Source organism: Corticium candelabrum, chromosome 15 (genome assembly GCF_963422355.1).
Source record: "Corticium candelabrum chromosome 15, ooCorCand1.1, whole genome shotgun sequence".
Classification (NCBI taxonomy): Eukaryota; Metazoa; Porifera; class Homoscleromorpha; order Homosclerophorida; family Plakinidae; genus Corticium; species Corticium candelabrum.
Genome location: NC_085099.1, coordinates 6,647,272 through 6,667,903, shown reverse-complemented (window position 1 = coordinate 6,667,903; position 20,632 = coordinate 6,647,272). Strand labels below are relative to the sequence as shown.

Here is a 20,632-nt window from a genome sequence, read left to right as displayed (position 1 = left end):
AAAGGGTCTGGCTACGCGAGACTATGAATACATGTAGAAACATATATATATATATATATATATATATATATATATATATATATATATATATATATATATATATATTTCTTCCAGAGATGTAGGAGCTTTGTGGCAACACAAATTCTAATCATATCAGTCGTCATTTGTTTCCAGGCATAACATTTCTTAAGTCTTATAATAAACGTCTTTGTCATCATTGTGGGTTTGCCTATTCAAAGAGATTTGAGTATTGTAGACGGTCTTTGGGCTCAGGAAATTCTCGATGTTGTGGTTTAATGGAGGAACCTCAGTCGTCGTCATGGCTTTGTGGAAGTTCAACAATAAATTGTTCTCCCACTTCTGACAAGAATTTCGACAGTGATGTGCTTAATATCATACATATTTCTTCTTCTAATGGGTCTGATGATTCTTGCTTTTCTTCTTGCAATTCCGACTTGGACTTAACATTAGAAGGTGTTCAAGCTACTTCTACCTTGTCTTGTTCGAAATATGATGAGTCCTCAGTGTTTATTGCAGTGATGAATCAAATTTCTTTACTTTCTGTTCGAACAATTTCTTGTGCCACGGTCAGTTAGACCACTGCTTGCTCAAATTATTTGTGGAGAATCGGTGTACATGCTTGTCAACATGGAGTTTGGGGTTTTGTCCGACTTTTCATGTTTGCAAAAGCTACCTTACCTGTCTTTCCATGAGGAGGTAAGAAGAAAGGTTTTTTTATCAAGAAGCTGTTGCTCTCTCGTCTTCGTCAATGGCAGCAAGGTGACTTGATCACATTGTGAAAGAAGCCAGGCAAGAGGGTCAGTCTCAATTGACACGTCAGTCGGCATCTATCTCAATAGTTAATGCTCGTCGTCCTCTGAATTAGCACATGAGGGCAGGTGTGGCGATGCTATGAAAGCATTAGGCTCTCATGGTCGTGCTTCTCGTGATGATGCAGATGCACTACAGGAGCTTCAGTCACGTCACCCACAGCATGCTCTGCCTTAATGATCAGATGACATACCATCTTTGCTAGTTGTTTATTCCCAAGCAGTCCTATCGGCTTTGGAAGGTTTCCCTAGAGGAACTAGCCCAGGCTACTCTCAGCTTTGTGCCCAACATCAATCTTACTCGTCTGATGTCAAAGTTGTTAGCTGGAAAGATTGATCCCAGGATAGGACCTTGGTTGTCTGGTGCACCACTTACTGCTCTCATAAAAAAGACAGGAGGTGATCACCCAATTGCTGTAGGAGATGGTTTTCGTCGTCTGGCAAGGACGATATGTTGTGCTTTCATCAGAAATCGTCTTCCAGATGTTTTTGTGCCTTACGGCCAAGTAGGTGTTGGCCTTAAAGGGGAAGTCCAACAAAAATGAACTTAACTTGTATGAGTAGATCTTACCAAGACAAATCGATCGGTATAAATTACTCCATTATCTTCACTTTTGAATATGAGAACGATCGATGTTTCTGTGATGTGTAACGCCCACGCACCTGCTCCGTGCTTCCTGGTGGATTAAGCTCCGCCCACTGCAGACGAATCAATGCGTTTACGGATGACTGCTATGGATATAGTGAGAATGACGAATGTGAATGCGAAGATATTATGAAGATCTGCCTTCTTGCCATCAGTGGTTCCTCTCTAAAGTATAATGGTGTCGGTAGAGTTGTTTTCCTGTCAGACTTTGAAGCAAAATTCCTCAATACCACGGCTTACCTAGACAACGCGCTTGTGCTTGAGTATTTGTCTATCCTTGTTCTTTTAATATCCGAAGAGAAACGTTCAACACGTCGTTTGGTGTGTGCTACAGAGGATGATCCTATTTCCACATCCGGGATTGTAACCTTCTACCAATCAGCGGCAAAAGAAAGTGAGCAGACCGGATGTGAAAATAAGAACATCCTCTGTAGCACACGCCAGACGGCACGCTGAACGTTTCTCTTCGGATATTAAAAGAACAAGGATAAACAAATATTCAAGCACAAGCGCGTTCTCTAGGTAAGCCGTGGTATTGAGGAATTCTGCTTCAAAGTCTGACAGGAAAACAACTCTATCGACACCATTATACTTTAGAGAGGAACCACTGACGGCAAGAAGGCAGATCTTCATAATATCTTCGCATTCACATTTGTCATTCTCGATATATCCGTAGCAGTCATCCGTAAACGCATTGATTCGTTTGCAGTGGGCGGAGCTTAATCCACCAGGAAGCACGGAGCAGGTGCGTGGGCACTACACATCACAGAAACATCGCTCGTTCTTGTATACAAAAGCGAAGATAACAGAGTAACTTATACCGATCGATTTGTCTTGGTAAGATCTACTCACACAAGGTAGGTTCATTTTTGTTGGACTTTCCCTTTAAAGGTGGTTTGGAAGCAGCCATCCACTCCACGCGTTCTTTCATTGATGCCACCTCCGCCAGAGAAGACTTCTGCTGTTTGAAAATAGACATTACTAATGCATTTAGTGAGTGCTCCAGATTGGCTTTTCTTGAACGCTTACTTTCCACAGTTGTTTGCTTGGGCTCAGTGGTCATACCACTCACCTGGTGAGTTGCGATTTGGAAACCATCAGATCCTGTCCACAGCTGGTGCTCAACAGGGAGATCCTTTAAGTCCTCTGTTGTTTTCTCTTGTGATTCTGTATTACTAGACTCTTTTGGATTCTTGTTCTGGCTTACACTTTCAACTGTGGTACTTAGATGATGGTTCTTTTGATGGTAATAGAGAATCAATATCGTCTCTATTACAAAATTTACTGGCAAAGGTTCCATTTTTGGCTTGAAAATCAACTTAAACAAATGTAAACTATATTGGCCTTCTGGAAACCAAATTTTCCTGAATTTCCTTTAGAAGTCAGACACTTATCAGAGTGTATCAAGTTACTAGGATCACCAGTCCACGGATCTGTCGAAGTTTTAGAGCCTTTCACAGCTAAACGTGTTGACAAAATCTTGGAGTCCCAGTCAAATCTTGGTAATGTTGATGATCCACGGGTTAAATTGCATTTGCTTTGAAGCTGTCAGAGTGTTTGCAAAATCAATCATGTTTTACAAACTGTTGTTCTGACCATGTTGTTGAAACAATTACATCACTGTGATCAAGGGTTACATTGATCTTTAGAAATTATTTGTCATTCTTCTGGTACAGATATGGCATGGCTGCAAGTGACATTACCTATTAGACTTGGTGGACTTGGTCTGAGAGAATCAGTCCAGTCTTCACCAGCTGCTTACGTAGGGAGTTGCAATTCTACTCGTAAGATGGTACAGGACTTCCTCAACTATCAGGAGACTTCGAAAGTCATCTTCAGATTTGTCACTATCTGAAAAGCAAACACGGTTCTTCGACTTTAGATTTTAACACTGCTACTCAACAACAAATCCAATCAGAATTTGACTCTGATTTAGTCAAGTATTTGTTGAACACTGCTAGGTTACGAGACAGAGCACGTTTAAATTCAATCAGTACATCTCATGCAGGAGCTTGGTTGCGGGCAATACACAACTCTAATCTTGGCCTTTCCATGTCTCCTCATGAGTTTGGTATTGCAGTACGGCTCTGGTTGGAAATCAAGATGTTTCCTTCTTCTCCGGCATCTGTCTTGTGCAATTGTGGTCAGCACATTGACACTTTTGGAGATCACTTTCTTGGTTGTGTTTTTGGTCCAGAGCGCACACGTAGACACATTGCATTGGCAGGAGTTATTTTCCAGGCCTTATTGGTTCAGAACAGAGATGTATTGAGGGAGATGAGGTGCAGTGGTTGTACTGAAAGCCGTCCTGGTGATATTTTTCACCCTGATTTCTTGTAGGGTTGACCTGCCTATTTTGACGTAACAGTTAGAAACTCTTTGCAGCCGTTATATGTGACAAAATCAGCTTTAAGGGCTGGAGCCGCAACAGAGGCAGGTGAAGAACAAAAGGATATTCGCCATGAAGACAGAGTTTGTAGAGCTGGTAGTCTCTTTTACCCCTTAGTGGTTGAGACCTTGGGGCTCTGGTCATTATTCAGCATCAAAACTCTGAAAGCTATTTCTTCCAAACCTCAGCAGTCAGTGGCCTTAGCTTTCACCAGGGTTTTCAAGATAGGATGCAGCAACTTTCTATTCAATTATGGAAACATAACTCGAGAATGATTCATAAGAGAATTCAGTTTGAAGTACAGGACGTTGATAGTTGAGATGTACCTAGTGTAATGTAAGACTTATTGGTTTGGGGATGTTTGGGGAGATTGTTTGAGTTTGGAAAAATACATACATACATATATATATATATATATATATATATATATATATATATATATATATATATATATGTATATATAGTACAGTATATTTCAATACAACAAATCTACGATACAGGCAAATCCCATGAACTAAAATTATATGACAGCTTCTAGCCTTCGAGTGCTCAAGATCATAGCACGTAGAGCTTCATTTAAACATAATGTTTCAATTAGCCAATCTGTTTGTCATTTCCATCAGCAGCTCTCTACTAGACTGTGGTGTAGCAATGCTAAAATGATATTAGCTAGATGTAGTTTAGATGGTACGGCTAGTCCCTTGTGGCACCTATAAATATATATATATATATATATATATATATATATATATATATATATATATATATGTATATATATATATATACATGTATATATATATATATATATATATACATGTATATATATATATATATATATATATATATATATATATATATATATATACATACACACACACACACACACACACACACACACACACACACACACACACACACACACACACACACACACACACACACACACACACACATATATGTATATATATATATATATAGGGCAATCCCAAACCAAAATCTTGGCCTATCCATGCTTCAACATGAGTTAGTTCATGCAAAGGTTCACTTACTTTTGCTCAAGGCTTACTGAAGGATTTTATTAAATTCTCCTTTGCAAAAGAAGTTATCTTATTTTATTCCCTAAAATCAGGCTCCTCAGAAGTTCTTGTTAAAATATACAGCTGCTACAAGTGCGATATTGTTGATGTAAGGTAGATAATAGTGTATTAATTAAGATTGACCTGGGGTTCACAAATTTTCGAGCACAACTGTATGTTGCACACAAAGCAAGGATTTAGACAATTCATGGATTGCCAATACAAACCATGCACACCTAATCCTAACAATAACCGTAACCATAATCCTAACCCTAACCGTAACCCTAACATTACTTGGAAAACTAGACATCCATGGTTTGTCCATATCCATGGTTTGCACATAATATTTTACATAGCAACAACTCAGGGCCTTCGGAAGCGGGGCGGCTGGGACAGCTGGGGCAGCTCAAAGTTGCCCCACTTTTTGGCTAGTGTCGTGTGTATTTTAGTAGCAAATCAATCTACTCTCTCACATGCGGTACACACGTGAATTCACGAGAGATTGAGATGTGTTTTGGTAAATATAGATGTGACAGTGTAGTGTTGTTAGGTGACATTGGTGTCATTGAGATCGGTCACTAAAATGGGGATATTCAGATATCTAGCCTGTATGTTGATCGTAGACATACGTGTACGGTACTTATACATATGGAATATACCAAAACATGTCACAAGACTGTTCCTGTGTTCAACTGAATCTGATTGCATCTGTACAACTGTAATTATCATCTATAAACAGCCAGCTTGAACAAGAAGTGTACACAAACACAAGACCATGTCTTCATGTTGTAGAAGAAGCCAACTGCCACTGCATGCCTATTTTGTGTTGTCAGCCCTAGTGACTCTACACAGCTTACTAAGAAATTGAATTCTTAGTATATTTGCATTTTTCCTGAGACTTAAAGCAGATTTTGATGAGTTACTTGATTTAGTAAGTCCTCCTGTAATCCACTTGCCTGTAGCGTGCATTAAGTTATGCTCCCTTAACTTGCGTTAGGCTGCATGCTCCACTTTCAATTTACTTCCGACAGTCCTTAAACTTATTACAATGACTTATGTTTATCCCCTTCTTGTACACAATGTCATAGTTGTGTCCAGCTAATACATCGCCCATCTCTGCAAGCGAGCCGCCACCAGTGGGGATTCCCATCTTAGGGCCCAAGATCGTGACCAACAGTTTGTGGTCGGGTTCAAGCTTGAACTGTCATCCCCATATGTATTGGTGAAATTTCTTTATTCCAAAGACTATAGCCAAGGCTTCTCTTTCAATTTGCGAATACTTTCCCTCTGTTTCAGTAATTTTTCTTGATGCGAAGGCAATTGGTTTGTCTTTGTCCGGCTCCATACAATGTGACGAGACCACTCCATATCCATATGACGACGTGTCGCATGCTAAAATTAAGGGTTGACTTCGTAGTTTGTTAGGACGTGTACCCTCATGATCATCTGCTTGCTTTTCTTAAATGCTATACCGCATTTCTTGGTCCAGTTTCATTTCAATTTGTCTTTCTTGAGGGTATCTAGTGGCTGCAGAACTGTGGAAAAATCTGGTAGAAATCACATGTAATAACATAACAACCCAAGATAGCTGTTCAGTTCTGTTACATTGCTAGGCTTTGGTGCAGTTTGAAGCACTTTTACTTTATCTTGGGTGGGGTGTAGGCCTTCTGCGTCCACTACGTGTCCCAAGTAGGCCACTTGGTTTTTTAAGAATTCACAGTTCTTCTTCTTTAATCTCACCCATGTTGTCTCTAACCTGTCCGTACTTCCTCCAGCTTCTGCAGATGTTCTAGACATGATTTGGCTTTGATGATGACAACATCCAGGTAACAAGCCACCCCTGTCAGTCCAGCAAGTATTTGATCCATTCTCTGTTGGAATATTGCAGGGCAGAACTGACTCCATAATGTAGGCGATTTGGTCGATAAAGGCCATTGTGTGTATTGATGATCAAGAAATCATTGGAACCATCATCCAATTCAAGCTGATTATAGGCATGAGATAGATCAAGCTTGCTATAATGTTGCCTTCCCGCAAGTTTCGCAAAGATATCTTCCTCTGTCGGTAGAGGAGACTTGTCCACATCCACTAACGGGTTTACGGATATTTTGTAATCTTTGCATATTGTTACTTGTGGATGTTGACTGTCGGAGTGGCCCATTCAGAGCGATTAATTTTCGTTATAATGTTGTATGCTTCGAGCTTATTCAATTCTGCCGCTGTTGCTCCTTTGAGGGTGTACTGGGCTGGTCGGACTTTCTTGAACACTGGTCTACCCTCGGGTTTTAAATGGATTGAGGCTTTGAACTCTTTTATCAAGCCATGTTTGTCTGCAAATACTGCTTTGTGTATCTGGAGAATTTTCTCCACTTCTACATCTGTCCCTGATGTAGATGCTGTTGTCAGCGGAAAAATACTGGGCCCGTTAAGCTTGATCCACTCCAACGAGTTTTGCCTAAGGAAAACTGGACGGTTTCCCTCTATCACCACTGCTGGAAGAGTCTAGTCTCACGTAGCCAGACCCTTCTCGCCTGCATTCTGCTGGCGAGAAAGGATTTGGGGAAGGGTTTGTATAGGTTTGTTCTGCCGCCATCATTATCCCATTATAGCCTTGCAAGCCAGGCTCTTCCGTGTAGTCGCTGAGCTAAACGCACGTGAATCACACGAGGAGGAGGAGCTTTTGCCGGAATTGCTCTAGTGCGGGAAGAGCCTGGTCAGTTTTGAGAACGTTATAGTGACATGGGACCCCAGATCTGGTTTCATAGCTTGGATAAGGCAATTTGATTTCCCAAGAACTCGTTAATGTAATTGTGTTTGGTACATGAAGCTCAGAGGAAGCCCTCTGCGGAGAGCACTTAAACACAAAAGCCAGTGAAGCTGTTGATGGACAAAGTGCTGGTGAATAATGAGCCCAGGAATGGTCTAGGAATGTCCTACATAGGCTGCATGAACCTACACTCTCCAGCAACGTTTCTTTTTACTGAACTCATCTGCAGGTTTGCACAAATTAAAATTGACGTAGCAGTGTTCACCACTTTTGTGGGGGAAATGGTGTGAGAACTGCCGGCCCTGTTTCACTCGACGGTTCATCAAAGCAGTGGTGTACAGCTTGTTGACCTCTCTAGGCATGGGAAAACAGCAGTGCAGTGGACCTACCATGTTCAGGAAGCGTAGTGACTCGTAGTTGCATGTGTTGTATACGTGCAACTTGTTTCAATACACGGACTCTGAGTGCTACATACTCTAACCACGTACAATAAATGAGTTCATTTGTCAAACTACCGTACTGCAGATCTAGATTTGTAGTCCTAGATTCGGCAGTGTACTGTTGGCGAAACTGAATGCTGAAAAGTCGTGACACTGCAGAATATTACATGGCTGAGCTGTATGTATATGAACGATGATGTCAACTACGTACTTTGTGCAAAACAAGCAAGTGTGTGAAGCAATGTCGCTTTTTACTCAACTTTCATGCCTACATGCTTAGTTAATCGAATTAGCCTTATCCAAGCTATGAAATTGGATCCGGGGTCCCACGTCACTATGACGTTCTCGAAAGTGACCAGGCTCTTCTCACCCTGGAGCAATTCTGGCAGAAGCTCTTCCTCTTCGTGTGATTCACGAGCGTTTAGCTCAGCAACTGTGCGGAAGAGCCTGGCTTGCGAGGCTAATCCCACCACATTCTGGTGGGGAAAAGAGGTGTTTAAACAGTCTTTTGTGGGCTATCATAATTCATAATGAACACGACAACACACGTGTACCAGATGTCATTTTGCGAGGTTGTGTAGTTTTAGCGTTCCGATAACAACAACACCTGCAGCAGCAAGTCTCACAATTTGTGCTCTACGTTTGTCTAAGCAGTAGACGAGCGGGCATAGCTGGAAAAGCGCCATTAGTGAGATGTGAGTGCAGTTGGAACAAACAATTAATTGCATGGATGAGTGCGTGTGGTTTTTGTCATTGTTTCGCTTCTAGGCTAGCTGATTCATTTCTCACTACCGGCGGTTTTTCAGCTATGCTTGCTCGTCCATTGCTCAGACAACGTAGAACGCAAACTGCAAGTCTCGGTGTTGCAGGTGTTATTGTTATTGGAGCTCTAAAGCAACTACAACATCACGATATGATATCTACTACACGCTTGTTGTCGTGTTCATTGTGAATTTGATAGCCCACTAAAGACTGTTTTAAACCCCTCTTTACCCCACTGGAATGCGGTGGAATAATGGCGGCGGCAGAACAAACCTATACAAAGTATTTTCTCAAACCCTTTCTTACTGGCAGGAAGTAGGCAGGAAGGCTACGCAAGACTAGGAAAAGTCTGCACCTCTCCCTTGTATTCCACAGGAATCCACACCACTCCCTTATCGGCAGAGTGTGTCCTTGATAATCTCGCAATCTCATGTGTGTGCCTTGCAGTGGATACTCTTCTAGGTTGGTTCAGTACCAATTCTCTGGTATGACAGAAACCACGGCTCCCGTGTTGAGTTCCATTTGAATGAGTTTTCCAGCGATGCTGGCTTCTACCATGTATTTACATGTGAATTTTGTAGTGGTGTGTATTTCTCCCGGTTTTGTCTGCCACTTCCTGTCGCCTTGTAGATATGCTATCCCTGTATAATCGTCGGGATCATCTAGCACTTCTTCATCCACATATTTTGTCTCCATGGTCTGTTTGGTTTTGCACATGCTCCTCACGTTACCAGTCTTGTTGCACTTAAAGCACTTTGTTGTCTTGAATGGGCAAAGTTGGGGATTATGCTTTCTTCACATCTGTAACACTGAGTCTTGTGTTTCCCTGGCTGGTTTCATGGTGCTGCCCTATCCTGTTTACTTGTGATTAGTTTACAGACTGAGTCTCTGCTGCTGGTGTGCTAGTAAACTCTGTTGTGTTTGAGCTGCTAACTCGATCACCTGTGCTGTCTGAAAGGCTTGATGAAGAGTTAATTCCGTTTGTGCCAACAATCGCTTCTGGATTGCTTTATTCTTCAAGGCATTGATCAACTTATCTTGTAAGGCTTCATCCTAGTAGGTACCAAATTTGCATTGAGCTGTCAGCTGTAAGTGCTGTCACACTCTCACCTTCCTATTGGTTCCTCTGATTAATCTAAAACGCTCTGCAATGACTGATGCCTTTGGTTTGAAGTGTGCCTGCAATGCTCCTTTCAATTCAGTGTAATTCTTCTTGCTGGGCTTCGCTGGCCTCAGCACATTGCGCAAGATGTCGTACGCTTTGGCACCTAAAACAAAACGCTAACCTGCCGGTCTGGTTTGACAAGCTCTCCGGCCTCATTTCTGTTCGGTTCTGTGATGTTTATTCGCTGTCATCCAGTACTCCAGTCTTTCTATGTAAGCGTTGAAATCCCCCTGCGTTTCGTCGAATTCGTCGATCTTGCCAATCGCAACTGCTGTGACCGCCATTGTCTATTGCACTCTCTTCCTCTGCTTACGTTTGTTACAAAGGTCATGAGTTCAACTGTTGCATCTTGAGATATTCAGCCAAAGGTTAATATTAAGGAGAAAGCCCCTCATTATCAAGGTGCAATAAACATGGCTATCACCTGCTTACCTTATTTGCTGCATGTTTTACTCGACCACTGTGGGTTGCTGCACGTTGGCAGCACTGCCTTGCCTTGTGGTTCGTTTGGTGAAGTGATAAACTTATGTCACACGTGGTAGGTTTATATAGACTTGAGCAAGTATCTAGGAGATGTCATGTGGTATGGCAACCTAATTTGCATATTAAAGGATTAATACACAAACATAATACAATAATGCTGTTGGCATGCTTACTGAGAGGTCAGTATTTTGAAAGAATTAACAAACATCTTTGCAGTGGGGTGAATACACATGCAAACATGCAGCCATGCAACGAACTTAGGTATAGTCCGTGGAAGTACTGTGAATGTAGACTGAATTGTTTCTTCTTTATGTTTGAGGCATGCAAGTAGACATTTTAGCAATGTTTGCATGCCGTTGTTGCTCATTGCTAGTGTGTTTTTGTATGTTAGGGTATTGTGAATGAGATAGACTCAGTGGTTCATGATTCCGGTGCAAATGTGCTGGAAGGAATTACGGCGTTGGCTATGGAAGCAGGAGCACTGGCTGTTGCAACTTGCAAGAGAGTAGAACCTGGAAAACAAGTTGAAAATAGATTGCACTTGAAAGATGAAAAAGTATGTTGGTTGTGTCTTGTCTTTCTTGCTGCAAGGAATTATTTTCTGTCGATATAGGTGGATGATGAATTAAAGTTAGCATTTCGGCAAGGTGGTGATAGGTTTGTTGAAAGGCGATTCCAGAATGCAAGAGATCTTGTCAATGCAGCGAACACTCAACACAGAAACTTACTGTCACTGTCAATCAAGGTGCTAACAGAATTTGGTATAGTCAGTTAGCAATCATGATGGCATATCTGTTTGATAATTAGAAGTGACTGTTCTTATAGTGAACCTCACCATCAATTAGAGTGCTCAATTCGTGTTGCCAAAATTTTCCACCTGTGGTGGTACAGTATACTGAGTTACATATTTACTTTAGATCTAGGTTGGTGGTAGGTATGTACTTGTATTTAACTTTAGGAAGACTGATTATTGAAGGAAATGTCTGGTTTTATACAAGCCATCTAGATTGAGGATGGGTTTGAGACTGCTATATAGTTATGCAGTAGCGATGGAAGAGCAGATTTTTAAGAGTGTAACGAAACTCTTGTGTTCTCCATGTTGACATATTATAGTACAGCTATTGCCACAGCACTAATTCAATGACTAACTCAAGGAATTTTGTTCATGGTTTATGAAACTGCGTATTTTGTTGTCATCTGCATGATAAACGTGATGTATTTTGTAGTCACATTGAGTAGAAATGTATTGAGTCACAGATGTGCTGTTTGTTACAGAGTTGAATCTGAAATTATTTAAGTGAACTGTTTTTGTGGTTTCAGTTTTGAAGTAGTGTAAAAACTAAATGTGGAGCTGAGAGTCTTGTAGCTAGCTGACAACTTTATCTTTTTGTATGTTTAGTCAATTTAGCTGGCACACAAGTATGAAACTTACTGTAGTGTATTGTGGTAATTGTAAGTGGAGTCAATAATTGTAGTGTTTATTCAGTGAATATAACAGTTGTGTTTTGGGTGTACTTGAGTCCACTTTAGGCTTATTCCTCCTTGTCTAATGGGAACCTTACATTATATTACATTGGCGACGAGGATGGTGGAGCATGCTAGAGCAGCCCTTTACCATGGGGAGTGGGCAGAGTCGAGGTATTTGAGCCTTACCAGCAACATTGCCCAACGTATGAGGAACGCCTTATGCAGTTTTGTTGCAAACGGCGTTACGGGCATTGAAGTGGAAGGTGGCGATCTTCTTGACCGGTCCCAAGATATATGGAATTTGGCAAGATTTAGTCGCCTCGGCGAAGCCAGCCGAGAAGTCATATGCACAACTCACAAAGTTGTTTGCGGACCATTTCTCACCGAAACCAGTGCTTATTGCTGCTCGCTTCAAATTTCAGCAGAGGAATCAGCAACCATCCGAGTCTATCTCTGAGTACGTTGCTCAGCTCCGTACACTGACGGAGCACTTTCGATTTGAATGGCCGCAGTTGGAGGACGCTCTGCGAGACAGGTTTGCTGCAGGTATCCACAGTTTGTCCATTCAGCGTAAGCTGTTATCACAAGTTGAATTGACACTAGAGGACGCGATAACAATTGCTCAAGGCATGGAGGCTGCAGAGAAACAGTCAGAGACGTTATGTCAAGCTGCCGTATTGACCTCAAGCACCACTGCTGCATCGGTACATGTACAAGTTGTTGCCATGAAGAGAAAGTTTACAAAGCCCCAGAATCCATGTTACAGATGTGGAAGGGCAGGACACGCGCCAGACAGATGCTATCATCGTGAGAAGGTATGTAACACGTGTCATAAACGAGGTCATATTGCAACAGCGTGTAAGTTACTAGCAGGCGCAAATTCCCAGGGAGATGGGGTTTTGTACAGCATCACCTAAGGCTCCAGCTGCAAAAGGGAAGGCCAAAGTGCATCATGTGGAAGTGTCTGACCCAGAAGAGTATGATATTTATACCCTCAAGCTGTTGGGAGGGGCCAGATGGGTGGTAACTCTGTTGATAGATGGAACCCAGATGGAGATGGAAATCGATACCGGCTTAGCAGTTTCCATTTACATCCAAGAAAGTTTGACTGTTACTATTGGAAGGCAAGCCATTGAAAGCTACGTCAGCGGTCTTGACGACTGTCACTGGTGAAAAAGTACCAGTTTTTAGAGCTGGGGGCATCTGTTCAACACAGTGGTCAGGATCTTGTCTTACCATTACTTGTCATGGTAATGGCCCCACATTGATGGGCAGAGATTGGTTGTCACGGATCAAATTAGATTGATCGCATGTCTGTCATATGCTTCAACCACAAAGTGTCAGCCAGCTGTTGTCACAGTATGATGATCTGTTTCAGCCAGGAATTGGCCTTGCGTGATTATGAAGCCAAATTAGATGTGGATCCAGACGCTAAGCCAAAGTTTTTCAAGCCTAGAGCTGTGCCCTACTTGTTGAGACCTACAATTGGTCAGGAGCTGGACAAATTGGTGAGCATGGGAATATTGGAACAAGTGATGACTAGCAAATGGGTGTCTTGTATCCCATCGCTCCAGTTTCTAAAGCATACGGATTCATACGCATTTGTAGTAGTGATTACTAGGTCACTATAAACCTACTCCTCAAAGTTGAGCAGTTTCCCTTGCCCAAGCCTGAAGATCTGTTCAGTTCGCTAGCAAGAGGACAACAATTTGCTACACTGGATCTGGCTAATGCATACATGTACTAGCAGCTAAGAGTGGATCTCAGTTCCAAGAAGTACTTGACTATTAGCACTCACAAGGGTCTTTATCAGTACACCCAGTTACCTTTTGGTGTTGCCAGTGCATCAGCAATTTTTCAACATGTCATGGAGTGAATTCTGGATGATATTCCTGGTGTGTGCTGTTATTTGGATGACATTTTGGTCACAAGAGAGTCTGATCAGGATCATTTGCAGAATCTACAGGCAGTTTTACAGAGACTGCACCAGTCTGGTCTTCGGTTAAAGAAATCCAAGTGCAGGTTTATGGAGGACTCTGTGCAATATTTTAGGCTACCAGATCTCAGCAGCTGGTATTGGAACTGCCAGGGAAAAGGTGGAAACTGTGCTAAAGGCTCACACACTTACCAATACAGGAGAATTACAATTGTTTTTGGGTTTAGTGAACTACTACCGAAGATTCATTCCCAATCTTGCATCGATTTGCAACCCTCTAAACTGTCTGGTGCAGAAGTCAGCAGTTTGGAACTGGTCATCGGTATGTGAATCCGCATTCCATTGTTTGAAAGAGGCTAGTTTCAGCAGAAGTGCTTACTCATTAGGATCCTTCCGTGCCACTGCTTGTCATGTGATGCCTCTTTCATGGGAATTTGTGCTGTCATTGCTCATGTTTTTCCAGATTTGTTGGAGAGGCCTGTTGTTTATGTATCATGATCACTGTTAATTTCTATATGGCAGATACTTCACCTTGGTCCCTAACCACAAGCCTGTGGTCACTATTTTTGGAGCTAACCAAAGCAATGTGGCACTTGTGCGACTGCTAATAACAGTACTTTTCAAATTATGAACCCCTTTAGAAATCTTGTGTACGTCTCTGTTGGGACAGTATCATGCTTGTCTACAACTTCACAAGCTGCATGAAGCCATTTCTAGGATCAACGTGCTTCTCATATGGAAGGGTAAAAAGTACCACTACACCTAAATTAGAAACATCAACTGTGCTTCATAATCATACCAAGTATCACTGGTGCCATCACTTCTGCTAGTAGTATGTCCATGACTGTATACATCTGTTGGAGGTATTACAAACTTGAGTGCCAAAGTATTGGTTGAACGGCACGGCAGTGAGTGAAAGTTGACTCACACAAGAGGGAACAATATGCAGTTTTTGTCAGAATTGGCAAAAACAGTTTCATGGCTGTAGGTAATCTATGCCAAATTTGAGGCATTGTCAATTGGGACTGCCAAGTCTGAGAATCCCAGGAAAAGCAACACCCAGAAAATTGAAGCCTGCAGCTACTGCTATGTCATGTTAGATGTAATTGTCATCCAGAACTGACTATTGTTTACTGGAGTCTTTATGTTTCTGAGAGATTGATGGGGGTTTACATGTAGAAGGGCAGAAGATCATAGCAATTTATGAACACTTGCCAAAACACTGTCTGCAGCAAGCCTCTACATTGTGATATTTGGGGTTATTGTTACATCACAAGGAGATGCAGGCAAACTGGCCTATAACACCTGCAACTTGATGCTCAGGTTAAATCTCAAAATGTCTACCGTCTCAGTGATCTTCAGTAATCTGCAGGGATACAATTACCTTTTATGCAGGTGATCAGTATTTAAGGTTGAAGGTTGTATCTTCTGCATCTTAAGACTACACAGATACTCATTCTCTGCAGGCCAGCTGCACATCTTTGACATCGCTCAGTTGTTGCTCATGTCACTGGAAAAGCTGGCTTTGGCCTAAAGACTGGCTGTTTCTTACTTCACAGCCACACACAAGGCAGATGAATGGAAACATCATCAACTGCTGTTTAAAGGTGCACTCTTAATTGTGAATACTGTACGCTCTTCCTCAAATTACTCTACCACTGGCAGCCTTCTATAGCAATCTCTCTGACAAATACATTGTACCAGCTATCAGTAAGCAACAAAGTTTCTGAAGCAATTGGGATGTTGTTGCTTCATAGACTATCATGACTTCAATTTATACATAGAGGCACTTCTTCTGGCCAATGTCTTCAAAACAATTTAAAGGAATGCCACTAGCATTTTAGCCTCAACCCAGCCCACTACTATGCAAGGCCATGCCTTAGCTGGGACACACTGCTGAAAAGGATGGACTTGGTAGAGTTGGAGTTGCTGGCAAACTGTAACATGCACCTCTTTGGCACAAAGAGGTTTTGTTGAGAAATGTATCAAGGGCCACATTGCTGATGCATGTCAGCATGATGTTAATATAAAAGACGCTTGAGGTAGTCCGTGTAACCAACCCTCTATGTATACTTGAAACAAGTAGCTATAGCTATGTTTACGCCCTCTCACTTCCTTGGCTATGAGCCTTTCGAAGGCATATAGACTTGTGAAGTTGTGGTGTATTGAGACTAATTAGTAGGAGGAGTTATTAATATGGATTGGGTTACTACTAAAGACTTGTATTGGTTGTTAGAGATTAGAAGAGCTGTACAAGCCTAGTACAACCCTGTTCCTTCCGTAAATTCCTTGTCCTCTCTCCCTTCTATGCTGTCTTTCTTCGGTGTGTTCGTATGGTCATTTCTCATAACTCGATTCGATGTGTGCTGTTGCTGTTGGAGGTGATCTATTTGCCTTTGTATGATACGACCATCTTCCAGTTTGCATGGTATGATACTGGTCCCGTCTTTTCCGTCACCCGGGCTGGAATCCAGTGAGGTCCCACTCCAAAGTTTTGGACAAAACCCCCTTCCCCTGTTGCATTTCCCAGCTTTGGCATCTAGTATCATGATTTTTTTGAACCTCCTGTTTCCTTCGAACTGTTCTACTGTTATTGGGTCTGATGAGGTTGAGTCTGATGCACGGTCTCCTTCCCAAAAGTAGCTCTGCTGGCGTTGGACCTGTGGTGGTGTGCGGCGTATTGTAGTATGCTAACAAAAATGTTTGCAGCTTTTCATTCAATCTTCTTGTTTCCAGCTTAGTCCATCCTTGAGGGTTTGTACTGCCCTTTCAGCTAGTCCGTTAGATGACGGATGATAAGGTGCTGATTTTGTTATCGATTATTCCTTGACTGTTGCAAAACGTACAAAATTCGCTTCTCGTAAACCACGTGTCATTGTCCGATACCAACCTTTCGGGAATCCCATGAATTGCAAACGACGTCTTCAGTATTTTTCGAGCGTAGCTTCTGTGGTAGCCGACTGGGTTGCATATACATCCAACCACTTCGAAAACGCATCAGCAATGACAAGAACATTCTCCCCATGAACGGTTTCACGTAATCTATGTGAATGCGCGACCATGGTCGTTCCAGCCATAACCATGGGCATAGCAGAGCCCGAGGTGGTGCTTTTACGTATTGTTGACATCTTTCACATGCTCAGACAGTTCCTTCCAGATCATTGTCCATTTCTGGCGACCACAGGTAACTTCTCGCAACAGCCTTCATCTTGGTCATGCCAGGGTGCTCCATATGCAGTTTGGCAATGATTGCTGGATGCTCATATAGGAATGATCACTTGATCGCCTCACAATACACAACCCTCTCTGACGGAAAGTTTATCGCGTCTTTTCCAGCATGGTAGTAATTCATTATCCACTGCTCTCAGTCACCCTTCCAGGGTATAGCGTAGCTTTCTGCTCATCCATGGGTCTCTTCTTGCCTTGAGCCTTATGCCTTTGGCTGTCACCGGGGTTGTAGCCAAGTAATCTATTGCTAGAGTTTCTCTTTCTCTATCTGATCATTGTTTGCAGTGGCTTCCATTGGGAGTCTACTCAAGGCATCTGCACAGACGTTATCTTTCCCGAGTCTATATTTGATTGTATATTGATAAGCCGCCAGTGTCAAGGCCCATCGTTGAATCCTGCTAAATGCCAAAGCAGGTCCCGATCTGTTTTCATCAAAACAAGCTTAGTAATGGTTTATGATTAGTCATTGCTGTGAACGATCGACCAAAAACATAGTTATGAAACTTCTTTACCACGAAGATCAACACCAAACCTTCCGTATCTATCTGTTCGTATTTCTACTCTGCTTCGGTTAGTGTACGAGAGACGAATGCAATCGGTCTTTCCTCTCCACTTGGCATTCTGTGGGCCAATAGTACACCCACTCCATACGGTGATGCGTCACAGATGACTACACTCGGCTTCCTTGGGTCAAAGTGTACTAAGACCCTGATGTTGAAAGCACCTTTTTTGCTTGCTTGATGCTCTGCCCTTTCGCTCCGTCCACCTACAAGGGTTTGTTTTTTAACAGTTCATAAAGAGGTGCTAGCATGCTGGCTAGCCGTGGAACAAACTTGCCATAGTAATTGAGAAGGCCCAAGAAACTCTTCAGCTCCGTCACATTGGTTGGTGTAGGCACTCGTCTCAACGCTTGCAGTTTGTCACTAGTTGTGTAGTCCTTGGGCATTGATTCTGTGACCTAAATAGACAACTGATGGTGCCGCTACCGTGCACTTTTCTCTCTTTAGTTGTAGACCTGCTTCTTTCAGCCTCTTCAGAACTTCCTGAAGATTATCATAATGTTCCTTTTTGTCTCTGTGATTAGAATATCATCTAAGTAGACTGCGACTGCTGGTAGTCCTTGTAATAAGCTTTCCATCATCCTTTGAAATATCGCGGACGCTGACAAGATGCCAGACAACAACCGCTTGAATTCGTACAATCCCTTTGGCGTATTACTCACATATATTTCTTGACTGACGGGTCTAGAGGAATCTGCGTGTACATCTGGCTCAAATCTAATTTTGTAGATGTTTCTCCTCCCGCCAAAGCGGTGAACAGATCTTCAATCCTTGCTCAACTTTGGTGTCTTGGTTGACAGTCCTCTTGTAGTCACCACAGATCCTCACTGACTTTTTGTCGGACTTTAACACAGGTACGATGGGTGCGGCCCATTCAGCATACTTGATGGGACTAATGGTGCCCTCCTTCTCCATTGTATCCAGCTGTTGCACTACAAGGTGCCTCAGTGCATATGGGACAGTCCTTGCTTTGCTAAAATGTGGTCTCACTGATGAGTCAACCTGAAAAGTTGCTGGTTGCCCTCGGTACATCCCGAGATCCTCTGTGAAGACCTCCTTATACTGTTCTAACAGGTCTTCCAGTCACACGATGTATTTCTCTCCAATCCAATCGTAACTTCATCAACACATCTCAGCCCAAAAGGTTTGGCCCGTTTCCTTGCACTACCAGTATAGGTAGTGTCTGTGCTGGCTGTGTAGCTTTCACGCTTACTCTGACCTGGATGGTCCCTAGAACTTGTATAGTGTGTCCCCCATATGATCGCAGCTTAATTGGTGTCGCCCGAAAATTTGTTCTATCCTTCTTGGTCCATAGTTTCTTGAACTTCTGATGAGAAATAATTGTACTGGATGCCCCTGTGTCCAGCTCCATTTGTAATTGCTTGTCATTCAATTAAACAGGTACCATCCACGACTGAATCTTGCATATTGTTTCATAACTGGATCGAATCGACTGTTCATGACCCACTAGCTCACTATCGCTGCCATCCTCTCCATCACTCAGATACTGAGCCTTGGCTGCACTTCCTTTGCATTGACTTGCTGTTTGTCCTTTTTTTGACATTTCCAACACTCATTTGATGAAAATAACCAACTGCTTAATTGTGGTTGGGTTTGCCACACCTCCAACACGGTCTCCTGGATGTGTTATCCCCTGATTGGATACGTGATTTCCGTGTTCCCTGTTCGGCCTGTTTCCCTCCCTGATTCTTCTGTGGCGGTTTCTGTGTCGGTCTCATGGTGTTTGTTTGTTTGTCTATTGATGTCTAAATTCATCGCTTGCTGTGCTGCCAGCTCCATTGAGATATCCATCTTGAATGCTTTGTCTAGAGACAGTTCTTCTTCTGCTAGTAGTTTTCTTTGGATAGCCTAATTTTGTAGTTCGCACACCAGGCAGTCTCTCAATGCTTCGTTCGGCGATGACTATGGGTCGAGGTTGGAAGTTTCTCTTCAGCGCACCTACGAGCTCTGCATCCCTTTGTCTGCAGGTTTGTCTGGGTGTACGAGGTCATGTAATACCATGTATGCGTGTTCTCCAATAACCGTCAGGAAGACTGCCTTCTTCCGCACCTCGTCTTCGCTGTTACCTGTTGCCACTAGAAACTGCTCCAGGCATTCCTCGTACGTTTCCAAAGATGGCGACGACGGGTCATAGCTACCCATTCTTCTAAACAACCCGAATGTGTCGTTTGCTGCCATCTCCTCGCCAGTGTGGTATATTTAGTCATCTACTCAGTACTACCCAGACTACAACACCTTACGCGGATCGTTCCAAAACTTAAGGTTCTAGACACTGTTTAGATGTAGTAAGCCAAGAAAGTGATTGATTTCGTATTAGCAGATGCAGACAGATAGGCTTGTTGGTTATTTCCGAGACTTGGTAATTGCATACAAGAATTAAACTGCATTAAAGGCACGGCACATTCCTGGAGTGTGCAAGATGTGAAGCGACCGTCCACAATTTATATCAATACTCCGTAGACCAGAAATAAGTAAAGCATTTTGAGTATGCTACTTGCTAAGTCACATGACTTTTACAAATTCTGTTTATTATGGCTCACTGCTGATATAAGCTCAGGATGGCATCAATTTAGACTTATTATCCATTTTGGTATTAAGCTCTAGCCACATTTCTGTTAATCATTTTAAGTCTTTCTACTTAGGTTTAAGGTATATGCCATGGCTCATCCTCTTTTATTTCGTGTATGTTCCGGAGCAGATGAGTCATGTGGATTTTTGGGACTAGTCTGCAACATGTTCATCTCTCACTTGAAACATCTTTTAAGGAGGCTTAAGCTACATGACTTATACGATTTTTTCCAGCTGTAACTAGAGTACATACAAGACATGCTTAAGGCCCTTTATCTTAATTAACATCCACAA

The 20,632-nt window shown here is 42.4% G+C and overlaps 1 protein-coding gene across 1 annotated transcript; it reads left to right on the top strand.

The window, feature by feature from the left end:
* The first annotated feature begins 12,174 nt into the window (after positions 1-12,174).
* Positions 12,175-14,459, top strand: LOC134191578 (uncharacterized). The gene is made up of 7 exons (XM_062660200.1): positions 12,175-12,196; positions 12,251-12,840; positions 12,899-13,194; positions 13,404-13,533; positions 13,647-13,765; positions 13,958-14,283; positions 14,425-14,459. Exons 1-7 carry the CDS (start codon positions 12,175-12,177, stop codon positions 14,457-14,459), a joined length of 1,518 nt encoding a protein of 505 aa, XP_062516184.1.
* The last annotated feature ends 6,173 nt before the right edge of the window (positions 14,460-20,632 follow it).

What these genes read in the sequence shown, in the direction of transcription:
- LOC134191578 (XM_062660200.1), top strand. Translation starts at nt 12,175, where the DNA reads ATGGGGAGTGGGCAGAGTCGAG. An exon ending in GGGGAGTGGGCAGAGTCGAG is followed by an intron (nt 12,197 to 12,250) that starts GTATTTGAGCCT and finishes CGCCTTATGCAG; the next exon opens with TTTTGTTGCAAACGGCGTTA. An exon ending in GGTCTTGACGACTGTCACTG is followed by an intron (nt 13,195 to 13,403) that starts GTGAAAAAGTAC and finishes GATCTGTTTCAG; the next exon opens with CCAGGAATTGGCCTTGCGTG.